This window comes from Coregonus lavaretus (genome assembly GCF_964263955.1).
Source record: "Coregonus lavaretus genome assembly, chromosome: 18".
NCBI classification, from domain to species: Eukaryota; Metazoa; Chordata; class Actinopteri; order Salmoniformes; family Salmonidae; genus Coregonus; species Coregonus lavaretus.
Window position 1 is genome coordinate 46,961,874 of NC_140005.1, and position 27,639 is coordinate 46,989,512.

At 43.6% G+C, this 27,639-nt stretch overlaps 1 protein-coding gene across 1 annotated transcript in view; it reads left to right on the forward strand.

Moving 5' to 3' along the window:
• Positions 1-634: 634 nt before the first annotated feature.
• Positions 635-27,639, forward strand: part of LOC311145689 (bifunctional glutamate/proline--tRNA ligase-like) — a gene marked incomplete at its 3' end in the record, with an annotated part of 40,322 nt that continues 13,317 nt past the window's right edge. Inside the window, 26 exon segments of the mRNA XM_084181949.1 lie at positions 635-772; positions 5,364-5,448; positions 5,713-5,812; positions 6,140-6,296; positions 6,572-6,717; positions 6,934-7,022; positions 7,215-7,341; positions 9,200-9,392; positions 9,660-9,831; positions 10,492-10,725; positions 10,988-11,072; positions 11,306-11,365; positions 14,517-14,627; positions 15,027-15,163; positions 18,089-18,296; positions 19,314-19,426; positions 19,692-19,812; positions 20,213-20,569; positions 20,832-21,047; positions 21,247-21,471; positions 22,252-22,500; positions 22,806-23,071; positions 25,055-25,106; positions 25,934-26,143; positions 26,373-26,445; positions 26,688-26,767. Coding sequence (XP_084038075.1) covers positions 730-772; positions 5,364-5,448; positions 5,713-5,812; positions 6,140-6,296; positions 6,572-6,717; positions 6,934-7,022; positions 7,215-7,341; positions 9,200-9,392; positions 9,660-9,831; positions 10,492-10,725; positions 10,988-11,072; positions 11,306-11,365; positions 14,517-14,627; positions 15,027-15,163; positions 18,089-18,296; positions 19,314-19,426; positions 19,692-19,812; positions 20,213-20,569; positions 20,832-21,047; positions 21,247-21,471; positions 22,252-22,500; positions 22,806-23,071; positions 25,055-25,106; positions 25,934-26,143; positions 26,373-26,445; positions 26,688-26,767 — 3,909 coding nt within the window. The 5' untranslated portion in view covers positions 635-729.

Genomic DNA, 27,639 nt, shown 5'->3' on the forward strand with positions numbered 1-27,639 from the left:
AGGCGGTTGACGTCAACAACCCTCATCGAATATTTAAAAAAAGATTACAACATTAGATGTATCCACCGATCCAAAGAAGGGAGGGGAGGACGGCAGGAAGGGACAGAAGAGAGGTGGCTATTTTTATAAGATTAAGGGTGGGACACAGCCAGTTGAATAAGACATTAAATGTGATAGGAAAGCATCCAACAGGAAAGTGTGATTATTGTCAGGGAACAGAGACCGTGGAGCATGTATTGCTACAGTGTGGACAGTATCAGAGGGAAAGAGAGAGGATGAGATCTAGTATGAGGGAGAAGGGTATACAGGACATTAGTTAAAATATTATATTGGGTAGAACATCATTAGATATAGTCTCAAATATTTTGTTATCTTTTTTAAGAGCAACGGGGCAGGCAGGAAGGATTTAGTTTCTCCCTGTCGCTGGCCCACACTCCAGTACAGTAGGTGGCGGTAATGCGCCATAACGTTGGATGCCAACCGCCGATAAACCCCACTGAAGAAGAAGAGGAAGAAAGAAGAAGATGATCCAAATCCAAATCAAGGATAGGCGGGAGCTAGACAGCGCGCCGTGCCGCTTTGTGGACAACGATTGCCATTGTTAGGGCGGAAAGACAAGTATCTTGTCAGTATATCCATAATCTTTGCTTGAAGAGAGTGCTGTCGGCGACTTTCGAAAGGTTTCGGGACAGCGCGAGAGCCTTCACGAACAGAAAGGGAGGAGAAAGCATGGCTTTAAACCTTACCATCAACAGTAGCAACCCTCCTTTAGGTAAACGTGATAGTATTGTTTGCTAGATAAAGCTAAAAGATGGATAAGAATCGTTGGCTAGTAAAAGGTAGCTAGCTTGTGCTGTCTGACTCTGAGCAGGGTCCGTGATGACAGTTCATTAGCTACATAGAGCTAGCTAGCTAGGCTTCTGTTGTCGTGACACAATGTCGAAGCTATCGCAAGAAATAGGAAACAAAAAATGTGATGTTGGTATTTCATGTAGGAAATAGAGCCTAGCTAGATAGCTATTTATTTTAAGTTCTCATTGCATGATGTAACAATAGTCGTTGGAAATGTCAGCTGAATAAGCCACAACAATACAACTAACGTAACTAGATAGCTTAATAATGAAGGTAGAGATGGGAAGTGAACCAGTATCTGGGCAGACGATGAATATGACATGATAGCCTTTCTGTCCAGAACGCTTCCGGTCATCTTCCCATTAGACAGCTCTGCAAGCGTTATCTTATTGTATGTGAAAATGCGTTCGTTACTCACAAAATACCTGCCCTGCCTGCAACTATCGTAATTTACTTCTGTTACGCCTGGTACAGTACCTTCAGAAAGTATTCACACCCCTGACTTTTCCACATTTTGTTGTTACAACCTGAATTTTAAATGGATTAAATTGATATTTTGTCACTGATCTACACACAATACCCCATAATGTCATCGTGGAATTATGTTTTAGAAATGTTTACAAATAAATAAAACATGAAAAGCTGAAATATCTTGAGTCATTAAGTATTCAACCCCTTTGTTATGTCAAGCCTAAATATCTTCAGGAGTAAAAATTCGCTTAACATGTCAGATGATAAATTGCATGTACTAACTGTGTGCAATAATGGTGTTTAACATGATTTTTGTTTTTATGACTACCCCATCTCTGTACCCCACACACAATTATCTGTAAGGCCCTTCAAAGTCTAGCAGTGAATATCAAGCACAGATTCAACCACAAACACCAGGGAGGTTTTCAATGCCTGGCAAAGAAGGGCACCTATTGGTAGATCAATTTTATTTATTTAAAGCAGACATTGAATATCCCTTTTGAGCATGGTGAACTTATTAATGACACTTTGGATGGTGTCTCAATACACCCAGTCACTACAAAGACACAGGCGTCCTTCCAAACTCAGTTGCCGGAGAGGAAGGAAACCACAAAGGGTTTTCAGCATAAGGTCAATGGTGACTTTAAAACAGTTACAGAGTTTAATGGCTGTGATAGGAGAAACTGAGGATGGATCAACAACATTGTAGTTACTCCACAATACTAACCTAATTGACAGAGTGAAAAGAAGGAAGCCTGTACAGAATAAAAATATTCCAAAACATGCATCGTGTTTGCAATAAGGCACTAAAGTAATACTGCAAAAAATAAAAATGTACAAGCAACAGAATAAATGTTAATGTATTGTTTGTTGACCGGAAAAGGTGCCTCAGGTGCATATTTGGTGAGTAACGAGCTATCTGGCTAATTAAAACATTTGCTAAATGTATCTTGCAAGGTCACATAGCTGGCTGCATCTTCAGTCATTTTCACACATGGTTCAAGATGATCCAGCCACCCAAGTCATAGACTGTTCTCTCTGCAACCGCATGGCAAGCGGTACCGGAGCGCCAAGTCTAGGTCCAAAGGCTTCTTAACTGCTTCTACCCCCAAGCCATAAGACTGCTAAACAGCTAATCAAATGGCTACCCGGACTATTTGCATTGAACCCCCCCCCCCTTTTTTTTACGCTGCTGCTACTCGCTCTTTATTATCTATGCGTAGTCACTTTACCCCTATCTACATGTACATATTACCTCAATTACCTTGACTAACCTATGCCCTGCACATTGACTCGGTACCGTTACCCCCTGTATATAGCCTCGTTATTGTTATTTTGTTACTTTTTTCTTTTTTTACTTTAGTTTATTTAGTAAATATTTTCTTAACTCTATTTTATTAAAAATGCATTGTTGGTTAAGAGCTTGTAAATAAGCATTTCACGGTGTTGTATTCGGCGCATGTAACAAATAAAATTTAATTTGATTTTAGTCTATTTTTTTTATTTGGAGAGTTGCTGTCATGGCGTTTGCAATAATGCATAGCTACCCCTGACCTTGAGCTAACAGCCTTCCTGTGTGTCAACCTGGTGTAACTTAATGATGCAAGCGACATGAGAGACTAGCTAGAAATACTGTCACTGTTTCATGCATTCTAATCAGATTATTTTTGCATGCATCATTTATCGTTGGCCTGTTGATGGGAAATTATTCACAGCTCAAAGCTGTTGAGTACACAAAAACAACTACGAAAGCCACTCTTGAGACTTTTGTCACAGAAAAAGTTTGGCAAGTTTCTTCTTAATTATGCATTATGCATAGTAGCTAGGATGTCTAAAATGCAAAACACAAGCATTCTGGATGACATCATAATCATGTTGGTTTACAACATTAGGTTTGTTTTTCATAAAGAAGTCAAATCCGCTTCGTGTTTTGTTTCCTTGCCATGATACTAACGAGGATCGTGATACTGGTATCGTCCCGGCCCTAGTTGACAGTTGACAGACATTTGTCAATATGTGACCGACCGCCTCAATTCGGTTTTATGTAGCAACATTTGAAATTGTGTTTTTTACATTGGATAAAAGTAGAGATTCAGAGCTACAAAATGGTATATCATACACTGTAGTTGAGGAACAATGGTAAAGTAATTCTGCTTTGAAAGTTGACAAACTTGTAACCCCACTTTTGAGAAAATGGCCCTTGAATGTTTTGGTTTGCCTACTGGAGAGCTCTTCTTTGTCTACACCTATTCAGCATCGTTCACACCCTTTTAAGCCTTAGCCCCCACCCTTCTCTTTAAGGATTCACATGTGAGGCCATGTGCTAAACAGAGTAAGTAGTGTAGTAAACAACCAAAGATTTCATTTACGTCATTTAGCAGATGCTCTTATCCAGAGCAACTTACTTTTTTTTTTTTTCATACCCCCTGTGGGAATCGAACCCACAACCCTGGCGTTGCAAACGCCATGCTCTATCAACTGAGCTACATCCCTGCCGGCCATTCCCTCCCCTCCCTGGACGAATTGCGCGCCGCCCCATGGGTCTCCCGGTCACAGCCGGCTACGACAGAGCCTGGATTCGAACCAGGATCTCTAGTGGCACAGCTAGCACTGCGATGCAGTGCCTTAGACCACTGCGCCACTTATTTCAAGACTAAAAGTGATTTAAGTAGTAGCCTACAATAAGGAAAAACTCCAGGTAAAAATACACTTTATCTAGTCTTTGGCCTATATCCTAATCTGACTTTGAAAGTGTCCAGATAAAAATATTTTATAATTATTAGATGATGCTTACCCAGACACTTGTCTAAATTGATGGGTCATGTGAAAGTAATGCTATAACCACCCCCAGCCACATCTCGCTTAAGTAGATGGGTCACTATTGTCTAAACATCTACACATGTTCATGAAATAAAATAGATGGCCGTAATCACCCCCAGACACCTGGCTAACTTGATGGGTCATGTAATCGTTCTCTTGCAATGTGGAGTATTTTATTTAGACAGGTAGGTAGCTAGCTAGCTAGCTAGCTAAACAGTAAACCATAATCCCAACCCATAGCTACAGTTCGAACAGATTGTCGTAGCTAGCCACCGTGCATGTAATGCTGGAGTATGAATCTGCAGGTAGCTAAAGCTAACCAACTAGGTTCAATATTAGCTAGCTAGCTAACATTAGGCTATAACTAGCAATGCAAATGGCTTTCTGAGATACAAATAATATTAGTACTAGGTCATACACAATCTAACAAGCTAACGTTCGCTAGCTAGCTAACAGTACACTTTAACTTGCAATGAAAACAACTTTCTGACCAAATTAGAAACGCATAATATCTGAAAATGTAGCTAGACTCTAACACCTTATACATGGATGAATGCTTCACGGCAGCATGTCTTTTCCGGGCAGCAATGTTGTTGAGAGCAGTAGCAACACTTTTGCAGTTTTCCATGGCTTATGTTATATTTTTCAAAAAAGCCACGGTAGCAAGGATTATCTACACATACTGAGCAGCTCATGTTATAGACAGAAGCGTGCTACATGGCAGACCAATCCGAACTCATCTCTAGACATGTACAGCCTATCCATTATCTCAGCCAATCATGGCTAGTGGGAAGGTTCCTCTCTTTTTCCGTGGCTAAACCAACTAGGCTCGTAATTTAATAATGTTATTCTTATTTACAGATGCCATGCAAGTTTGTTATTAAGGCACATTAAGTTCACATGTTCCAGAAGGCATTTCTGCCTAAAAACATATTTTGATTAAAAAACAAAAAAACAAACGGGTCACATATTGGCTTTGGGTGTCATTATTGTCTGGTGCACAACAATGTGAGAACATAACTTTTTGTGTGTTTTGGAACTTGTTTAGTCTCTGGGGTGCCCCCTGGCTAGTTGGTAAATACGTTTTATGAAATCAACACACACACACACACACACTTGCCACTTTATATTTAGGGCACTTTGTCAAGTAATGGATGCATGATGGGACGGGTGGGGTCTTTCGTTTCCAATTACATTGTGATTCCTTTCTTCGCCTGCAGGGGCGCTGTTGGCAGCAGAGCATGTGAAGGGCAGAGTGAACGTGTCTGTGGAGGAGGGCAAAGACAACAAGCTCCGTGTCTCAGAGTGAGTACACAACAACCACAACACCTAGCAATGGCTTTGTCTTCACAAATGTTCTCATGACAATGTGTCATTGATGTGTGAAGAGATGGTCAAGGAACTGGATTTGTTACATTTTAGGTTCAGCTACTTGATACTGTTTAGTGTTTTGCAAAAGTACCAATAGTGACTAGGCCTATATAAGGACGTTTTATAAGGGCACTGACTGTGCAATAATCAAGGTTATTGTCTGGCTGACAGTGGTTATTCTCCCCCTCTCTCCCTTAGGTCAGTGCAGTTCAGCGATGTGAACTCCATCACTCGCTACCTTGCCCGCGTGACTCCCAGTCTGGGCCTGTACGGCTCCAACATGCTGGAACAAACTGAGGTGAGAGACTAGCACTGCCACACTGATTCCCCAACGCTTGGGCTTACCTAAGATTTACCCAGCATTATTAGCTTTAGCTCTCGCTGTGTTATGGCTACTCAACTCAGAGCTTGGAGGCCTCACTAAATTAATTAATTCAGCCATTCACTGCTATTTAATGGATCAACTTATTGATCATTACTTGAGCCTTGTTATCAGTCGCAATGCAACTATATCCAAGGCATTTCAGATTGTGAGCCATTCGGTCCCCTCCCGTCCTTACTATTCCTCAGTCTGTCTCTCCTTTTCAATACCATCCCCTTCATCCCCTCCTCTGTCTCTCTCCAGGTGGACCACTGGCTGGAGTTCAGTGCGCGGCACGTGTGTGGCCAGTCGGGCCTGGCTGCGGCCCTGGGGGAGCTGGACAAGGCCTTGGCCCTACGCACATTCCTGGTGGGCCACAGCCTGACCCTGGCCGACCTCTGTGTGTGGGCCGCGCTCAAAGGTCAGCCAGTCCCAGTGACCCAGCTGACACTAATGGGCGTCTAACATGATAACCGAAGATGGATGGGGTGTAGACAGTCATACATAATAGCGCAGGCAAATATACATAATGTGCATCTAAAAACTAAACTATTTAGACGCACCCGGTACTTGCACAGAGCTATATTGTTAACATCTATCTGATGTCCAGGGTAGAGGCTAGGCATTGATTTTGGACTTGACAGAGTCGTATGTGTTCTCTCGCTCTCTTACACACTCTCACGTGCGTGCGTACAGGCAGCAGTGAGTGGCAGTCAATCCAGCAGCAGGCGGGGGCGTTCTCTCACGTGGCACGCTGGTTTTCCTTCCTGGGCTCCCAGGTGCCCTTTATCGCAGTGGGCAACAAGTATGCCAACAGCAAGGCCCCTCCTCGCAAGTCCGATGTAAGTAACACAACTGCCAATGGTAAACTCGATGTATGTCTCCTCTTTGCATTGAAAATTACGTATTTCTGTCTGTAAATCCACTGTTAAGAGCAGAGTCCTAGCTTGAGATCTGCACACTTAACACAAACTTTCACTTCAATCAAGCATTCATGCATTCCCAAATCCCGCTGACTGTATCCTCCTCTCTGTGTCCCTACTCTGTCTGAGGAACAGGAGAAGAAGCAGGACTTGGGCAAGTTTGTGGAGCTGCCAGGAGCCGAGATGGGCAAAGTGGTGGTTCGCTTCCCCCCTGAGGCCAGCGGGTGAGTATCACCACTTGGCACAAAAACAACAGTGTTGTTTTCAGTAGGAACAAACAGGATAGTGTTTTTTTTAAACATTTAAAAATGGAAATGTATAGCTATTAGTTGCAATGCCTTCTATTAATATCTCTATTCCTCTTCCCTTCTTGCTCTCGCTTGCTCAATTTCTCTCTCTATTTCTCTCTCTCTCAGGTACCTGCACATTGGCCACGCTAAGGCTGCCCTGCTCAACCAGCACTACCAGGTGACATTCAAGGGCAAGCTCATCATGCGCTTCGACGACACCAACCCCGAGAAAGAGAAGGAGGACTTCGAGAAGGTATCCCCCAAATGTCCCTTTTTTTCTTTTGGTTAGCTAAATTGTTTCATATCAATTATTTTCTCTTGATTTATAAACCATCATGTGTGAAAACACCGTCTACATGCACGTTGAAGAATTGAGGCAATATAACGAGATAAATAAAGTACCGCGTTAGCTACAAGGCATTTGGGAAACTCCTCCATGCTGATACAGGATGGTATATAGGGTTGGGCGATATTACGATAGCATCGTCTATCGACGATGACTGACAGCCATCATTGATGGTGACGACGTCGGGATGTGACAGACGATGGTTTAGCGTTTAGCCTATTAGGAATTTGAATTGCTCCGCGCAGTAAAGAACTGGAGTCTCGTAGCGCACAGCAGGGCAGCAAACATAGTAATTAGCCTATTTCTATTTGCTATAGCCTATTTCAATAAGTATGTTATAGGCTACAGAACGCAAGAGAGAAATGTAGGCCAGACGGATCGGAGAATTCCACCAAGGCAGCACAAAATCTCCAGTCAAAATTTTTTGTTTCTCCCTCTCTGTCGGATGCATTATGTGTCTTAGGCTATAGCCTAAACCTAACCTATTTATATTTTATTTATTATAACGGACACTCCTTAACTATCTTGTGTTTAAAAAAAACGTAGCCTTTATTCTCTTTATTCGATAGGCTATATGACTTTGGGCTATAGGCTACGCTTTTATCGTTTTAATGCATGGATTTCTCCCGATCAAACAATGAATGTAACGGAGTTCCATCTCAGTTGTTGGACTAGCCTAAAAACGTAAAGTAGACATGGGACTAATAATAAGGGAGAACAAACAATATCAATAGCCTATAGAAAAATGGAATTACACGTTTATTCAAGTTTAAGCTTATTAAGAAATAAATTATCCATGCGGCCTATAAAATCCCTCCATGCGAGGTTGAAAACTAAATGGCCAATAACCTATCCTCCTATTAGGCCCATCATAAAAGCTAAGTTGAAGTTATGAACAGTAGCTCATTCCCAAATATTCTAGCCTAAGAGGGTGTTGTCCTAAAGGTGCGGCTTTCAAAAATATCAAGAATGAAAGTTTATAGCCTATAGGCTATTTTCAATCACGGCTTTAAGAGAGATGGAACTAACAATTATTTATTTACTGTTATTTTATGAGGCAAATAAAGCAATTATTATCCACTTCTGAATACGGTAGACTGCTTCTATCCAGCCCATGATGTATAACCTAAGGCTACGGTAAGACAGTCCCGTTACTCATCAGACTGTCACTGCTCCATCATGTGCGCCCCACACAGAAGCTCCTCCACCAGAAAGGAATATTAAAAAAGATGTGCCTGCACTTAGCCTCTGCCCAGGCTTTCCATAACATTATCCTTCGTCATGATTCGTCCAGTTAATTCGTTTTTGCGCTAATAGCCTAACTGGCGTTTTAGGTGTTTTGGGGGAGGGGTTGGCCAATAAGGGCGATACCATCATATATCAATGTTTTCTGGGTACATAATCACGATAGGACAAAGGTTGACATTGCCCAATCCTAGTGGTGTTCTGACCTGAGATCCTTGTGTCTTACTCAAATGTTCGTACAAGTCTCTCATTGACATCAATGGAGGAATGTCCAAAAGTGTGAGTTGCACATGTTTATTTCAACTCGGAATTGGGCCCTAATGGCTCGTTTCCACTGTAAGAATTGCTTGGCCTAAAGAGACAGACTTTTGTGTTTCCATCTCTGAGTATAACTGGCCTGAAAAAAGACTTACCGTGCCTTGAGGACTTTTCGGGGCTACTTTGAAGTGATGCAATGCAAGTGGTCGTAATGAAACCCCTGCAAAACACTATCCAACCTGTTCCCTCTGTTTTCTCATAGGTGATCCTGGAGGATTTGGCCATGCTGCAGATCAAGCCGGACCAGTTCACCTACACCAGCGACCACTTCCCTCGCATCCAGGGCATGGCGGAGAATCTACTGAAGGAGGGCAAGGCTTACATCGACGACACACCCCCAGAGCAGATGAAGACGGCGAGGGAGGAGCGCACCGAGTCCCGCCACCGCAGCAACTGTAAGGGGAATAGGAGTGGAGCAGTGGCTGAATTCCAACATCACCCTTAGTCCGTAGGCACTGTTTTAGATCTGAAACGATTTGATAGTTGTAGCCACATGGCGAAATTTCACAGGGCATGTGGAAGTAATTACGATAAATAATGACTGTGTGATATTCAAAAGCGCAACACTCGCCATCTTCACTCATTGCATCTTCACCCCTCTCTCGTTCTCCCCTGCCCTCCTCTCTCTGTCTCCCACCCCTCTCCCCCCCCCCCCCCCCCAGCGGTGGAGCAGAACCTGAAGATGTGGGAAGAGATGAAGGCTGGCACGGAGTACGGCCAGACGTGCTGCATGCGGGCCAAGATTGACATGGCATCCAACAACGGCTGCATGCGCGACCCCACCCTCTACCGCTGCAAGAATGCCCCCCACCCCCGCACTGGCAGCACCTACAGGTAGGGAGACACGGCATGCTACCAAAAAATGTTTTCATTGAATGAATACACATTTGTTCTTTTTTTGAGATATTCGTCAGGTGACAGAAAACATTTGAAAAAACCTCCTGCACTAGCAAATAAAGGATTTCTGTTGATACATTTTTTCAAAAGTCTGAAGGACAGGTTTTGCGATACCAAAAAAACAGAGGGCGTGGCCTAAATCTAGCTGTTTGAAAGCTAATTTCCTGCAAATCTATACATTTTGCCATTTTGCTGTGTTCTTATGCTATTGGAGTGACTCAAACATAACAAAATCAATGGGGGACCCCCATGCAATTACATTTTTCTAATTGTTGATTCTCCCTGACTGTCCAGTTTTTATTTTGGTGGTAGTTATTTCTCAAAGATGATCTTATAAAAAAATATATAGCGCCATTATTTTTTCTACATACTTTATGTATGGTTTTAGTCATTAAGTGCGCCGCTGCTAAATGAATATAGGGGAAACACTGGTATCACTCTCGACTCACGCCTGGCAAATATTGCATGTCCTGTGTAGCAGCTCACAAAGGTGCATAACAGGCTTCACACATTTCATAAAGACATACAGGGACAGTGTATAGAAGCATCCTCGTTTCCAAAAGAGTGACACTACTCTCTCACTACCCCCTCCCCCAGGGTGTACCCCACGTACGACTTCGCCTGCCCCATCGTGGACAGTGTGGAGGGCGTGACGCACGCGCTGCGTACAACAGAGTACCACGACCGCGACGCCCAGTTCTACTGGGTGATCGAGGCGCTGCGTCTGCGCAAGCCCTGCGTCTGGGAGTACGCCCGGCTCAACCTCAACAACACTGTGCTCTCCAAGCGCAAGCTCACCTGGTTCGTGGATCAGGGCTACGTCGACGGCTGGTGAGTCAACTAATACCTTTTCCACACGACAGGGTGTTGTTCACTAGGGCACACCATAGCAACATTTTCTGCAACTGTAAATGAAGACCTGTGTTCTTATAAATACAGGAAGTACCACTCTGTTTAAAAAAATCTCCCTGGAATAAATCGTCACTTCGCATTGCGCTGATGGAGTGGATCTTTGAGATCCGTTAGTATAAGAAAATAATCGTAATTCTTTATTGAAGGCCCAGATCTAAATCTGATGTTTCCTCTCCCTCAGGGACGACCCTCGCTTCCCCACTGTCAGAGGTGTCCTGCGCAGAGGAATGACTGTCGAGGGCCTCAAGCAGTTCATCGCTGCCCAGGTGTGTGTGTGTGTGTGTTGCTATCTACAACCCAGTTTGAGAAACAACTGTCTAAACTGCTTTCTAGCACTCAGTGGTTCCTCAGATCTGAATGAACTATGTGTGTGTCTAAGACCCTTGGGGACGTTGAAGTTCATCCCATCCTATCCTATTTTCAGGTTTTTTGCCTGTTTCTATTCCTTTTGTTGATTCCTTCTTTGAAACATTATTTTGTTTTTTTCCCACTCACCCAGGGTGGATCCAGGTCCGTGGTCAACATGGAATGGGACAAGATCTGGGCCTTCAACAAGAAGGTATGCATGCATGGACACCGATAGTCCCCTTCCACTCCCCTTCCTCCACACACTCCCTACATACCCATTTGGACTGATCCTGATTGAATCCTACCCCTTGATCCTGATTGAATTCTACCCCTTGATCCTGATTGAATTCTACCCCTTGATCCTAATTAAAGCCTGCCCCTTTGAAACCCACTGTAGGGTTGAAGCTGGTCACATCCCATCCAAGAATCTGCATATGAAAATCGTTGGCATGAGAAAAGACATTGTTGGTAGATTGGACAAGACTGTATTGTAGGTTTTTAGAAATGTTCAATTATTAGAGGTTTTGGTTGCCCAGATCGGTTGGTGCAAAAAGAAATGCACTGAATTCCTAAGGAAGCTTGTTTCACGCACGCACGCACGCACACACACACACACACACACACACACACACACACACACACACACACACACACACACACACACACACACACACACACACACACACACACACACACACACACACACACACACACACACACACACACACACACACACACACTTCGTTCCTCTGATAGGGTGCCTACTAACAGCTTGCATTGCTGCCTTCCTTGTGTCTTGTGCTCCTCTTTTTCTCCTCTGTTATACTCCCTTCATCCCTTCATCCCCCACTTTCCACTCCGCCTTCTGTCGTGGAAATTCTACACAGGGACACTCAAAGTCAATCTTAAATCCAGCAAGCTGGAGAGTTCACAGTTAAACTTAGATGCGTAAAGTACCGGCCAGAAGTGAGCTCCGCCGGGGCAGTCCCGTTAGTTCTCTTATGTACTGCTTACACAGACAAGCTACATTTGTATGATTTAGCTTATTCATTATTCATAATTAATTCAGAATGAACGTTTGGTTCATGTATGTGACCGACTAATACCTCACGAGGCTGCCTCTCTCCAAGCTGAGACCTTGAAACTGAGATATCCCTTTCCGTTCTCAAAACAATGTTCTGGGCGTACTGCCAAATTGCAGATACTGATAGTGAGGATTCCTTCCAGGCACGATCAATCAGTCACTTGCATGAACCCAGTCAAATTGGTTATTAGAAAAGCACAAACATAAAATGTTCTTTCACATTCCCTCCTCTTCATGACATAGCTCTGTCAGTGGCTTAAAATTAAAGGGTCAGTTTAATGAAAAAATTATAACTTTTCAATCGTCTTCTTACCTTAAAATAAGGGTAGGTTTCATAGACCCAGATTAAGCGTAGTTCTGGACTAAAAAGAATGCTCAATGGAGAATCTCCACTAAACATGCTTTTTATTCCACGAATAGACTTAAGGCCCAGGAAACTGACTCTACGGTTTGAGGAGGCTATAGGTTCCTGTCTAATTCATTAGCCTTTACGTTTGATTGATGTGATCATGAAACACGTTTCTCTCAAAATAAACGGCAATGTCACCATCCAGCATACTTTATACATAGTGGGTGTCACAAACTGATTTAAGTTCCAGAACCAGAAGTATTTGCCCGATTTATATACCACACATACTTCATAATAAAACTCAGCCCAATCTGAGACTTTAACATTCATTGCAACCATGTCCCTCTAATTTATACACCCCTCCCTACCTCTCACAATTTCATGTAAATCTTGGCATTTCATTGTCTGTCCGCATGCAGTAACTGCCTCCTCTTAAATCTGCGCCCCTATGCATCTGGGCTGGATGATGTTCATCAAAAAGCGCTCTGCCATGGTCAGGGGGGCTAGGTGTTGTCAAGGTGCTATTTTTAGTGTCCAATATACAAACCACAGAAATATGTCTATCTCTATGGTACAAACACTGCATACTTCTAAACCAGAAATGATTTAAAGGTTGCTATGTATGTCATGTATTATATCTAGGGAAGACGTTTATTTCCCCTCGAAGCCCATGGTATTGGCAATGAGGAAGGGAGGGATATAGTAGATGTACCCGATCCTGTCTGAACTTGTCTTACCCACTCCGAACCTCCAGTCTCTCTCTCTCTCTCTCTCTCTCTCTCTCTCTCTCTCTCTCTCTCTCTCTCTCTCTCTCTCTCTCTCTCTCTCTCTCTGTCTCTCTCTCCCTCTCTCTCTCTCTCTCTCTTGTTTGACATTGAACTGCATCTCACTTTCTGTTTCCAAGCTGCCAATTAGCTGTATCAAGGTACTCCTCCTTCTCCTCCACTCCTTCCCTCCATCCATGTGCTTTCCATCCTTTCCCTCCCCGTCTTCTCCATTCTGCATCTTTGTCTTCATTCTACAACAATCATTTTGCTTAAATCTCACTCGGACTCATAGTCACTTCTGAGGAGAACATCCCTACAAAAGTTAACTTTCTTCCCCTACCCCCATACTGCTCTCCTAGACACTCCTCTCCGATTGCTTATGTGTCCCCGATTCTCCGGCCACCTCCCATTTCCACAACTGGCAGCTTAGAGGTGTAGAGGTGACTAGCACAAGGAAAACAGTGGATTCTAGTAGTCTTCGAAAAGTGACGATTCACTTGATATTGGCGGACATATTTTGGAAGACTATTAGTATCTATAATCTCTGATAAGCAAAACCTTTGGTGGCACCGGCATACCTGTATATAACATGACAGCAGTGCATTGTTAGGCTCTGTTTTTACTAGGCTACAGGATGTGAAAAATTCTAAGGTCCCCAGCTCCCCATGGTTATAGATGCTCCCATTTTGCCTTTAGTCTGTGTTGTTGGCAATACATCCTGCAAAACTGGATCCCCCTCTACTTTCTATCCCTCTTCTCTCTCTCTCTCTCATGTCGTCCCTGCACTCTGCCACCACCATCCCCCCTTCTTTTCTTCCTTCAACGGTGTGTATGAGTGAGAGTATTTCTGTTCACTTGTCCAGAAAAATACTATTTTGACTCTTTTGAGCCAAGCCGTACTGTGTTGGGTTGGGTATTTTCCTTTCACTTTGTCGTTTCCAGAATGGTTCCAACAACTATGGTGGATGCATAACCAGGCTAGCACAGTACGCCTCTGCTCTGTAGGCTCAGCTGGTTAGTGTGAAATATGTTGAAGATGTTCCGGTCCAATTGAACTGTCCTCTGTGGACAAGTCTTCAGTCAATATATTGATTGAGTTTTTCTGTCTCTACACAGGACACCATTGCAATAATTAACCTCTCCCATTTCTGTGTGTCTGTAGGTTATCGACCCAGTGGCCCCCAGATACACAGCCCTGTCTGGATCCTACTCAGTCCCTGTCATCATCCCTGAGGCACCAGAGGAGATGAAGGAGGCCGTCAAACACCCTAAGGTACCTTGATGCCAGTTATTTGCACTGAAGTGGCACACTATTCCCTACAGAGTACACTACCAAAGCCAAAAGTAGTGCACTATATAGGGATTAGGGTGTCATTTTGGACACACCCTGACTAGGTAGAAGTAGTGCACTCTTATCTAGTGTTCAGCAGCCAAAGTATGACGTGTATATTACTCTGACAATGCTAAGAGTTCCCCTCACAATCAAAATTTGTATTTTTATCATACCTCAGTCAAGTTGAGTATATGATGTGAATAATCAGCCAACTTAATTTTTCCCAAATGAATAGCCTAACCAATATAGCCAAATAAACCGCCAAACCAACCAAATATAGTCAATCCATCATACCATTAGCAACTAAACCTGGCAATTGTGTATTATTTACCCTCCCAGAACACAGAGGTGGGGATGAAGGCGGTGTGGTATGGACCCAGGGTGTTGGTGGAGGGGGCGGACGCAGAGACCTTCACTGAGGGAGAGATAGTCACCTTCATCAACTGGGGAAACATCATCATCACCAAGATCCACAAGTAAGATTGCTCCCACTTTAAACAAAGTTCAACTTATAAAGCATACATAAAGGGTTCATAAGCACCATACAAATGCTTCTCAAATCATCTACACTACCAGTCAAAAGTTTGGACACACCTACTCATTCAAGGGTTATTCTTTATTTTTACTATTTTTTACATTGTTGAATAATAGTGAAGACATCAAAACTATGAAATAATACATATGGAATCATGTAGTAACCAAAAAAGTGTTAAACAAATCTAAATATATTTTATATATGCAATTCTTCAAATAGACACCCTTTGCCTTGATGACAGCTTTGCACACTCTTGGCATTCTCTCAACCATCTTCATGAGGTAGTAACCTGGAATGCATTTCAATTAACAGGTGTGCCTTCTTAAAAGTTAATTTGTGGAATTTATTTTCTTCTTAATGCATTTGAGCCAATCAGTTGTGTTGTGACAAGGTGGGGGGTATACAGAAGATAGCCCTATTTGGTAAAAGAACAGCTCAAATAAGCAAAGAGAAACGACAGTCCATCATTACTTTAAGACATGAAGGTCAGTACGGAAACTTTCAAGAACTTTGAACGTTTCTTCAAGTGCAGTCGCAAAAACCATCAAGCGCTATGATGAAACTGGCTCTCATGAGGACCGCGACAGGAATGGAAGACCCAGAGTTAACTCTGCTGCAGAGTATAAGTTCATTAGAGTTACCAGCCTCAGAAATTGCAGCCCAAATAAATGCTTCACAGAGTTCTAGTAACAGACACATCTCAACATCAACTGTTCAGAGGAGACTGTGTGAATCAGGCCTTCATGGTCGAATTGCTGCAAAGAAACCACTACTAAAGGACACCAATAAGAAGAAGAGATCTGCTTGGGCCAAATTTGAGATTTTATGCCATCCCATCTGGTTTGGGCTTAGTGGGACTATCATTTGTTTTTCAACAGGACAATGACCCAACACACCTCCAGGCTGTGTAAGGGCTATTTTACCAAGAAGGATGTGATGGAGTGCTGCATCAGATGACCTGGCCTCCACAATCCCCCGACCTCAACCCCATTGAGATGTTTTGGGATGAGTCGGACTGCAAAGTGAAGGAAAAGCAGCCAACAAGTGCTCAGCATATGTGGGAACTCCTTCAAGACTGTTGGAAAAACATTCCAGGTGAAGCTGGTTGAGAGAATGCCAAGAGTGTGCAAAGCTGTCATCAAGGCGAAGGGTGGCTATTTGAAGATTCTCAAATATAAAATATATTTAGATTTGTTTAACACTTTTTTGTTTACTACATGATTCCTTATGTGTTTTTTCATAGTTTTGATGTCTTCACTATTATTCTACAATGTGAAAAATAGTAAAAATAAAGAAAAACCCTCGAATGAGTAGGTGTGTCCAAACTTTTGACTGGTAGTGTATATCACAACTTTGGACTTAGCCCCCGTCTCAAAATTGAATGGTTTAGAAGTAATTTTCCTCCCATTTCGAAGTGCAGTGCGGGTAGAAAAAGTGATCGTTGTCCTCATTATGAAATGATCAACGTTACCCTGTATATAAAAACAATTACCATATACACTGATTGTTTAAAGCAAAACTATTGCTGATAGTGAACCTGCAAAATCAAAATCAAATCTGTTTTAGCCTCGATCAGCAGGTAGGCTATATAGCCAGATGAGTCGTGTCTCAGGCGCTTGCTTAGCCTACTTCATTCCCGGTAAAACACAATTTTCAACAGCACATTTGATAACAATAACCTAACAAATTACATTGGTTGTCACTCAGCCTAATATTGCGCAAGCCATTTTACAAACGTTTTAATGCTGAAGGTGACTCGCGGCCAACCTCATTGGACAGCACGCAACACAGTGCACAGTTTGACTAGGCTACTGATATTGCCTGGGTTGTTCGGCATGCAAAATGACTTGTAGATCAATGACTGTCAACACAGTTACATGCTTAGGTTGACACTGAAGTAGAGGACGCATCAGTTGTCACAAAAGATTAGGCGTATTTTCAGAAGGTTGAAAGAAAGTAATATGAGCCCCCCAAAAAACATTTGACCTGCTAATTTGTCATGTTTGAATAGATTTGATGACCGATGCATGCTACATTTGGATCAGTTTGGGGTCCCGTGGACCGATGCGCTCTCATCTTAAACATTTGAACCGGGGATCGATGCGTATTGGTGAATCATTACATTCCTAATAAACAGTGCGTTATGTCAGTGGTTCTCAATCCTGGTCCTGGGGACCCAAAGGGCTTGATGATGAGTTGATCATTTGAATCAGCTGTATAGTGATGAGGCAAAAACACAAATGTGCACCTCTTTGGGTCCCCAGGACCAGGATTGAGAACCACTGCATTATGGCACATTTGGCAATTCACCCTACAGTGGGAGTAATGTCACCCTTTATAAACAATTTATAGAGTTTGACTTAATCCAATAGATGATTTGTGAGGCATTTATTTTGTGCTTATTCACTTTTATGTATGCTATATAAAGCCTTCATAAATTGTACTTAATTTAAAGTGATATTTTTTAGATCTGCAGCTTTTTACAGAAAGCTGTTCCGGAGGGCTTTGCCTAGGCAAGTGTTTATCAAGTGTTCACCCAGTCCCAAGAAACTGCAGTACCAGCACACCAGTGAAACACTAAATTCAACTAATCAAGATCACTTGATAAGTTGTACTGAGGCTCTCCACTTGCAGCAAGGATCATCACTAGCCTAGATGTTATAGCTACACCATGTAACTAATATATTTTTTCATTTTCTGTCTTTCTCTCTCTCTCGCTCAATGTAACTGATGTATCACGTTCAAATGCATTATCGGCTCTAAGTAAAATGTTACCAAATGTACAATGATGGTTAAAAACAATCTGTCAACTCCCTAACTCCTATGCCCCCCTTTCGCTCTCCCTCTCTTGGTCTCTGTGATCCAGAGATGCCAGCGGTAAGGTCACCTCCCTGGACGGCAAACTGAACCTGGAGAACAAGGACTACAAGAAGACCACCAAGATCACGTGGCTGGCCGAGACCCCCCGCGCACCCCTGCTGCCCACCGTCTGCGTCAACTACCAGCACCTCATCACCAAGCCCGTCATAGGCAAGGAGGACGACTTCAAGGAGCACATCAACAAACAGAGCAAGGTGGGTGAGCAAGGGTGGGGATGGGTCAAGGGTAGGTGTGTGTGTGGCGACGAGTCAAGGGTGTGTGTAGACGGGTCAAGCATGGGGGTATGTGGGGAGGGGGGTTGGTTGTCTATGCGGTATGTGTGAGGGAGTGTGTGCGTGTGGTGTGAGGGAGTGTGTTTGTGTGGTGTGTGTGTGTTTTTGTTTGCAAAGCTGTTACAAGAATTAAGTAAATTCCTCCTTGGGGGATCGGGCTTTCAGCTCAACCGGCCTTAGCCTCTGGAACGCCCTCCCGGACCACCTGAAGGCACCACAGGCTCCTATAAAACGGGCCTAAAGACCTTTCTCTTAGGAAGGCTTTCTGTTGATAGCTGTGCTCCTTGGTGTTCTTGTCCCTTGTAGTGTCAGCTGTCTTCTTTGTGTCAGTTGCCCTGTCTAGTTGTGTTTATTTTGTATTTGGTTTTTATTTTATGCACTTTTTGATTTTCTGTATAAAGAAAAGCGCTTTACAAATGTAGTAAATTATTATTAAAGCACATCATTCTGAATAGAGCAGATATCATTGACCAGTATAGAGGAACACTCTTCTAATCCTTCGGAAGACTGAACAGGGTTTCCTATTTCTCCTCACATGCCTCTCGCTCACATTCTCTTTCTCTTCCTCACATCTCTGCCTCACATCCTTTCTTTCCTTCTCTATCTCACATCCTTTCTTTCCTTCTCTGTCTCACATCCTTTCTTTCCTTCTCTGTCTCACATCCTTTCTTTCCTTCTCTGCCTCACATCCTTTCTTTCCTTCTCTGTCTCACATCCTTTCTTTTCTTCTCTGTCTCACATCCTTTCTTCCCTTCTCTATCTCACATCCTTTCTTTCCTTCTCTGTCTCACATCCTTTCTTTCCTTCTCTGTCTCACATCCTTTCTTTCCTTCTCTGCCTCACATCCTTTCTTTCCTTCTCTGTCTCACATCCTTTCTTTTCTTCTCTGTCTCACATCCTTTCTTCCCTTCTCTGTCTCACATCCTTTGTTTCTCTCAGCTGGAGGAAAAGATGCTGGGAGACCCCTGTCTGAAGGACCTGAAGAAGGGTGACATCATCCAGCTGCAGAGGCGGGGCTTCTACATCTGTGACCAGCCCTACGAGCCAATCAGGTTCTATCTTCTCTACAAGATCTTTGACTAGTTGTTTTGGCTATGACTGCACTTGGGCCAGTGGGAGGGATGCGTGGGTGGATGGATTGATGGTTTGATTGTTGGATGAGTTAATTAATACATGGATGGATATTCTCTAAATAACAAGCACAATGCCTACTGCATACTACTGCCAGAGGATTGGATGGGTGCTACATTTTCTAAATGCAGAAGCACACCGTTCCAGTGTCTGTTTTACTAACGTGTCCCTGGTGTTGTCCCCTAGTCCCCACAGCTGTAAGGAGAGTCCCTGTGTGCTGCTGTTCATCCCCGACGGCCACACCAAGGAGATGCCCACCACCGGCTCCAAGGAGAAGTGCAAGGCCACCACCACCACCACGACCACAGTGAGTCTTAATACCTACTCCTCTATTTCGCCTCTTCTAGAGTTCTCCTCTTCTGCGACAGGAAAGGAGAGAGGAAATAACTACGGGCTCATCTCAATAGTCTGAAGTGGCTTCCTCTACTTGTCTCCTCATTTATCTGCACTGATCTGAAAATATAGGATCATTCAAATCAATATGGCTGAGGCTCACCTGACGATTTGCTTCCACCTGTCTGTGCTGTCAGATTAGTGCAGGTAAAGGAGAGGCGTAAGGAGAATGTTGGACTATTTGACGAGTTTGAATCATTTGAGGTTTTTCCGATGCACCCTGTATATCTTATAGATTAATGAAGATAATTTGATTATTGTAGATTTGGTTAAATCTCTGTAATATAAGGAATAAACTCCTCGTCTCCTCTTAGCCTGCCTTCCCAGCCAAGGGCAAAGACGCCCCCGTCTCTGCCCCAGCCCCTGCTAGCGACGCCGGCGCCGTTTTCTCCGGCATCGTGGCTCAAGGTGAGAAGGTACGCAATCTGAAAACCGCCAAGGCCCCCAAGGAGAATGTGGACAAAGCGGTAAAGGAGCTGCTGTCACTCAAGGCCCAGTTCAAGCAGCTGACTGGCCAGGACTACAAACCAGGCATCGCCCCACCCGCCAGCTCCGCCCCTCAGAAGGCCGCAACCTCCGCCCCTTCTGCTGACTCCGCCTCCTGCGCCGTTGCTTGCATCACCCAGCAGGGGGAGCTATTGAGGAAGCTGAAGTCTGAGAACGCTCCCAAGGTTTGAGTCCATTTTTCTCTTGTTTATCATTTGGCTCCTATTTTTGTATGGATTAGATTTTGAATCCTGAGTTGAAATAGCCTGCTACACAATTAAAAGTAGTTCCACTTTTTTCCACAAGTAGAAGGTGAACCATTATTATTCATTTCATTTTTGTTTGTTTGATGCCTCCTAAAAACAGGTCACAAGCGCGGTTTTACCTGTATAAATAAAGGATGCATAACTTTTTTTAAATGCTCTTTCGTTTTCTCTCCCGGACCAGGTTGATGATGCAGTCCAACAGCTGCTGGCTTTTAAAGCTGAGTTCAAACAGATCACAGACCAGGAGTACAAGCCAGGGATGACCCCTCCCTCCACTGCCCCAGCCAAGAATGCTCCCTCTGCCTCATCCCCCTCATCCTCTCCCTCAGGCCTATACGAACGTGTGACCGAACAGGGAGACACTGTAAGGAAGCTTAAATCTGAGAAGGCACCCAAGGTAAGGAAGGCGAGTTCAGTAATGCTTTACTTTTAGCCTGCAGGTATTATTGTGGTTATAAATACATTGTAAGACTTGTCTCATCTCTCTAGTTGCTCCAACTGTTCATAACTGTTCTATACATTTTTCCCATTGATAGAACATTCTATCCCTGATTTCTCTTCCCTGACCTCTGTATTTGCTCAATCTCTCCACAAAGGACCAGGTTGATGCTGCGGTGAAGCAGCTTTTGGACTTGAAGGCAGAGTACAAACAGGCGACAGGTCAGGACTACAAGCCAGGAATTACCCCAGCCCCTGCTGCTGCCCCAGCCCCAGTCCAGAGCACCCAAGCCCCCACAGCCACTTCTGGCTCAGGCATCTATGAACATGTGACTCAGCAGGGTGACTTGGTGAGGAAGCTGAAAACTGAGAAGGCCCCCAAGGTGAGGCCAACAGGAAGGGATGATAGGCTGGCATTCATTAGGCATGAGTTGGATAAAATGCTTCATATAATAATATAGATAAGATAGATATGCTTTGCATATGTGATGGAAATGTCTCTTCTGCATTACATACACACACTAGTTTGGGGAGAGAATTGACATTTTACATTTGACATTTTAGTAATTTTAGCAGACGCTCTTATCCAGAGTGCATACATTTTTTTCATGCTGGCCCCCCGTGGGAATCGAACCCACAACCATGGCGTTGCAAGCGCCATGCTCTACCAACTGATCTACAGGAGGCCTGCTCTATTACAACATTCTTTATTTTACAATATTAACCCATCAGAGTGTAAGCCCTGTCTAAGCCGGGGGGGTTCTACTAAGCTATATGGAATTGTTTTAAGAAGGTCATACCAAGGATCATTTATCTACTTGATTTAGAATTTTAAGACCCCTTGATTTATCCCAAAAAATATATAAACAAATTATTCGATAAAATTATTTTTGGTATTACTGCTATTAGCCCATACAAACACATTGAATAACATATTCACTACATGGAACAACAGATAGTCCCAAAAACATATCAAAAGGAAGTTTGTTCTGAAGTGTCTCCTATATCTGAGAGATATAACAAGATCAGGAAACATTTTTTATTTTTATTTTTTTACATGTATTTAACTCCATATTTATGGCATTAACAGCTTTATTAATTAATTCACGGTAGTTTTAAAGAAAGTTACATGAACCCTTCTGTTTTTGTCTCCTCCCTCTCAGGACCAGATGGACGCCGCCGTCAAGCAGCTGCTGTCACTCAAAGCCGAGTACAAGCAGGTGACTGGCCAGGACTACAAACCAGGCATGGCCCCAGCCGCCAGCCCTGCCCCTGTCCAGGCTAGCCCTGCCCCCTTCCAGGCTAGCCCTGCCCCCCACGCCCAATCTAGCTCCTCCGTTAAGGTGCTCTTCTCCCAGGTGTCCCATCAGGGGGAGTTGGTGAGGAAGCTGAAATTGGAGAAAGCTCCTAAGGTTAGTGAGATTTTATTTCACCTGGTAAATCTATGACCAAAAGTGCTGAAAACATGTTGGCGAGAACAAGCTATTCAGATGAGGAATACTGGCATTTTGACGCAGATACAACCTAGAATAGCTAGCTAACGTTAGCAACTGTAGCTATTTGTACCAATGTTAAATTTGGCAAATATTCACCGAACATGATAATCAGATTTCAATCTTAATGTTGTTATTCAGGGATAGTCCTAATTGTTTGTTGAGTAATTAAATGCAACAGACCGCATAACACAACCAATGTAAAATGCCATCCCTGTAACCAGGACCAGGTGGACGGTGCTGTGAAGCAGCTTCTGGCCCTGAAGACCCAGTTCAAGGCCCTCACCGGAGAGGAGTACAAACCTGTAGCTGCCGCCGGAGCCTCGGGCGGAGAGGACAAGAACCGTAAGGACCGAGAGAACAAGTCTGAGAAACAGGGAGGTGGTGGAGGAGGAGGAGGGAAGAAGCAGCCCAAGGGAGACAAGGGCAAGGAGGCCTCGTCGGGAGGCGCAGGGGGAGGAGGAGAGGGGGGTCCCAAGAAACAGACACGGTGAGAGAGCGGGATGGGTGGATGGAGGGGAGAGTGGGAAGCAGAGATGGATGAATAGAAATCATTGGTACTTTAATGGAGTGGAGATTTGAAGATGGAATGATAGATGCCAGAAATCAAGGGAGATGGTGATGTTGAACATAGGCTGAATGTGGATGTGGTCCTGTGTGAATCAGTTGGTTGAGCTTGGTGCTTGCAATGTCAGGGTAGTGGGTTCAATTCCTTCTGGGGTCAGCAATACTAAAATGTATGCACGCATTATTATGATGATTATTATGATATTCTTTCATGTGTGGTTTGAACTGTTGTGCCATAGGCCCAAAACATTGCTCCTAGACATGTTTTAAAGTTTTATCTCACACAGTGGTGTACTGTCAGGGCCTTCAAAGCCTTCAGAGGAAGCCTAAGAATATTTAAACCGAAAATTAAATGTTTCAGTGATTGAAAATTATATTTGAGTCTTGTCAATCATGATCATGATTCATCTCTTGTGTTCAGAGGGTTGTTGTCTGTGGTGGGGAAGGGAAAAATGAAAATAGGAATAGCTATCCAATCAGGATTTTCCGTATTGGTATCTGAGGAGAAATCTTCCCCTGATCCTACTAGTCTTGGATTGACGGCATGATTAGCCAATCCGATTTTGATTTGTAGTGCTGTGTGGCTCAGTTGGTAGAGCATGGCGCTTGCAACGCCAGGGTTGTGGGTTCGGTTTCCACAGGGGACCAGTACGAAAAAGTCTGAAATTGTATGCAATCACTACTGTAAGTCGCTCTGGATAAGAGCGTCTGCTAAATGACGACTAAAATTGAAAGAATGTAAATGTATTTTTTTCAATGGGCACGCATATTTTGCGAACATTATCATTTGCCATTGCATTTCTCGCCTCTACTCAATCTCATTTACGTAGGTTGGCGTCCCCCAGGGGTGCAAAATGAGCATGCCCAACATTCCCATGGCTTCAGAGCCTTCTAGCTAGTAGACGGGTTGGTGCTGAATTTTAGCAGTTTTCCCAGTCTCAGGGCTACAGTAGAATCTACAACATGATAGACTTGCTCTCTTCAACTTATTCATGAATGGCTTTTGATAAAAATCACGCTACTGTAGAAAATGTATCTTGGATTTAAAAGCAAAGGACGAACATCTTATGATTGACCATTTAGCTGGACCGGAAGATGGATTTCTGGTGAGTGTTCTCACTGTTCTGTAGGGATGAGTTTGATTAATCGATTAGTCGATCTAAGGCATCCGTATCCATTTGAAATAGGGAATTGAAAACAACCAATTTAAGTGATATTTTCCATTGCTGGGCAAAGTGGGCATAGATTTGAGGTAACAAGATTCAAAACAAAACGTGGCTTTCCCTCCGCAATAGACAAGTCAGCATTTTGGCCCTATCAACCATCAACTAATCGATTCAAAACAAAGTTGTTGAACTCATCCCAAGTGTGCTGTGTGGTTTTTATTGCAGCTCGCTTGCTGTGTTCTCGTTGAAAATGTTTGAGAGCTGTCTAGCAGACTAACATTTGAGGCTTTTAAACTTGCCAGAGCAAGTTGAAAACATATTTGTAAGTGTACCAATTATGCGTTTTTGCATTTGAGCAGTAGCTTGATTAATTGTTGTAATTGCATGCTTGACTGCATCCGAATTAGCTTGGTGTGTATTGCATTGTGAAAGACTGATACTAACTCATACTAACCAGGATTATTTGGTTAGGCTGGATGTGGCCAGATGAAGTTGGTGTGCTGTGGTGATATGGATCTGTGTCAGAGAAGACTGGCTGTGTATCTATGCTGTGGTACTGTGTTTTTTGTCATGATTTACATCAGCTATTTGACGTGATGATTTTTCTTGGGAGCCGTGGCTCTGAAGGCCTAGCTAGGGATGGGAATGGTCCACTACTGACATCCATGCATGACTAAGTGGAAATTGACTAAGTGGAAGTTAGGATTCACACCTGATTGCTATATATTTTCCTCATTCAGACTAGGACTGGAGGCTAAGAAAGAGGAGAACCTGGCTGATTGGTACTCTCAGGTGAGTCTGTACACCTGTGCAAGTGATTAATGCCCCAGTTTTTTGACTAGCAGTCTAATCTCCACTAAAGACAGTAGTTTTGGAATTGTCACAAACCTCTCTTGGACAGAAGCACAATTCCATTTCTATTTTATTTTATTTTATTTTACCTTTATTTAACTAGGCAAGTCAGTTAAGAACAAATTCTTATTTACAATGACGGCCTACACCGGCCAAACCCGGACGACGCTGGGCCAATTGTGCGCCGCCCTATGGGACTCCCAATCACGGCCGGTTGTGATACAGCCTGGAATCGAACCAGGGAGTCTGTAGTGACGCCTCAAGCACTGAGATGCAGTGCCTTAGACCGCTGCGCCACTCGGGAGCCCTATTCCTTGTACACTTCCCCGGGTGTGACTAACCGGTGCCCCCGCACATTGACTCTGTACCGGTACCCCCTGTATATAGCCTCCCTACCGTTATTTTATTTTACTGCTGCTCTTTAATCATTTGTTATTTTTTACTTAACACTTTTTTTCTTAAAACTGCATTGTTGGTTAAGGGCTTGTAAGTAAGCATTTCACTGTAAGGTCTACACCTGTTGATTCGGCGCATGTGGCAAATAAAATTTTGATTTGATTTGAAAAGTAATTGGGAATAGGGCCTGGGGCTAGGGTTGCACACTTCCCGTCATGGATTTAACAATGGTGGAAACTCCCTCCAGCCAATGATAACACCAATCCAGTGGTTTTAGATCCATTAGAGGATTGGGGAAAGGGTTGAGAATCGGGATGCAGCCATGGTATAGGGCTCAAGACAAGTGTCTCCCTTTGCATCTGCCCCTCCAGGTAATCACTAAGGCGGAAATGATTGAGTACTACGATGTGAGCGGCTGCTACGTGCTGAGGCCCTGGTCCTACTCCATCTGGGAGTCCATCAAGGAGTTCTTTGACCTTGAGATCAAGAAGCTGGGCGTGGAGAACTGCTACTTCCCCATGTTCGTCTCACAGGCTGCCCTGGAGAAGGAGAAGTCCCATATTGCGGATTTTGCCCCCGAGGTGGGTGTTGCGAAGTGTGTGTGGGGTTGGATAGGGGGATGGGTGTTCCTGACACCATCTAGTGGTGAGATGTGGTATCAGTGTGTATCTATCCCTATTGGAAATCCTGGTCCTCGCTTCTCCAGTGATGTGTGATCACCATTTGTCTTGGTGTCATACTAAAGAAGATCCCCTTTAAGTGATTTGACACATTAGTAGTGAACTGTGTTTGTGTGTGTTCTGGCTTCAGGTCGCCTGGGTGACGCGGTCAGGGAACACTGAGCTTGCTGAGCCCATTGCTGTCCGACCCACTAGTGAAACTGGTAAGACAAAGACACCTGACCACTTCTGTCAGACTTTAAAGTTAAACTTGATACATTGAATTTCCAGATGCTTTTCACTAGGTCTCAAAGAACTGCATTATATAGGTGTAACTCACGAGACAACGTGTCTATGGATATTTTCATCCATGGCGCTTACAACTTCTACCCTCTCTATGCCCGACATTTATTAATTTACTAATTCACACACTGACCAATGCATCCTTCTTCTTTTATTTTTACAGTGATGTACCCTGCCTACACCAAATGGGTCCAGTCCCACAGAGACCTGCCCATCAAACTCAACCAGTGGTGCAACGTTGTGGTCAGTGTCCACTCCACTAAGGATAATTGTCATATTCACCATCACTGTTAGGGTCAATACAATTTCAAAATGGAAAACCCTTTTCCGCGTTATTTGTAATTTATTCTGTACATAATGTTTCTGCCATCGTCTCTTATAACCAAAAAGAGCTTCTGGATATCAGGACAGCGATTACTCACCTCGTATTGGATGAAGATTTTTTCTTCAACAAGTCGGACGCGAAGGATATCCTACAGACACCCGACAAGGCCCAAATCCCCGTCATTCGCATGAGAAAGAGACGGAGATATCGTGGACGTAGGTCGGGGTGCCTTATAAGGATCCGACGGCGAGCGTGTAAACTGCCTCTTCCATCAATCCGATTAGCCAATGTTCAATCATTTGAAAATAAATTAGATGACCTAAGATTACGGTTATCCTACCAACGGGACATTAAAAACTGTAATATATTATGTTTCACCGAGTCGTGGCTGAACGACGACATGGACTAAGGAAGTCTGGAGGTTTTGCTCGCCTGAGGTAGAGTATCTTATGATAAGCTGTAGACCACACTATTTACCAAGAGAGTTTTCATCTATAGTGGTTCTCTGTAGCTTAGCTGGTAGAGCACGGCGCTTGTAACGCCAAGGTAGTGGGTTCGATCCCCGGGACCACCCATACACAAAAATGTATGCACGCATGACTGTAAGTCGCTTTGGATAAAAGTGTCTGCTAAATGGCATATTATTATTATTATTATTATATTTTTCATAGCTGTCAATGTACCACCACAAACCAATGCTGGCATTAAGATTGCACTGAATGAGCTTTATAAGGCCATAAGTGAACAGGAAAAAGCTCATCCAGAGGCAGCGCTCCTAGTGGCCGGGGAC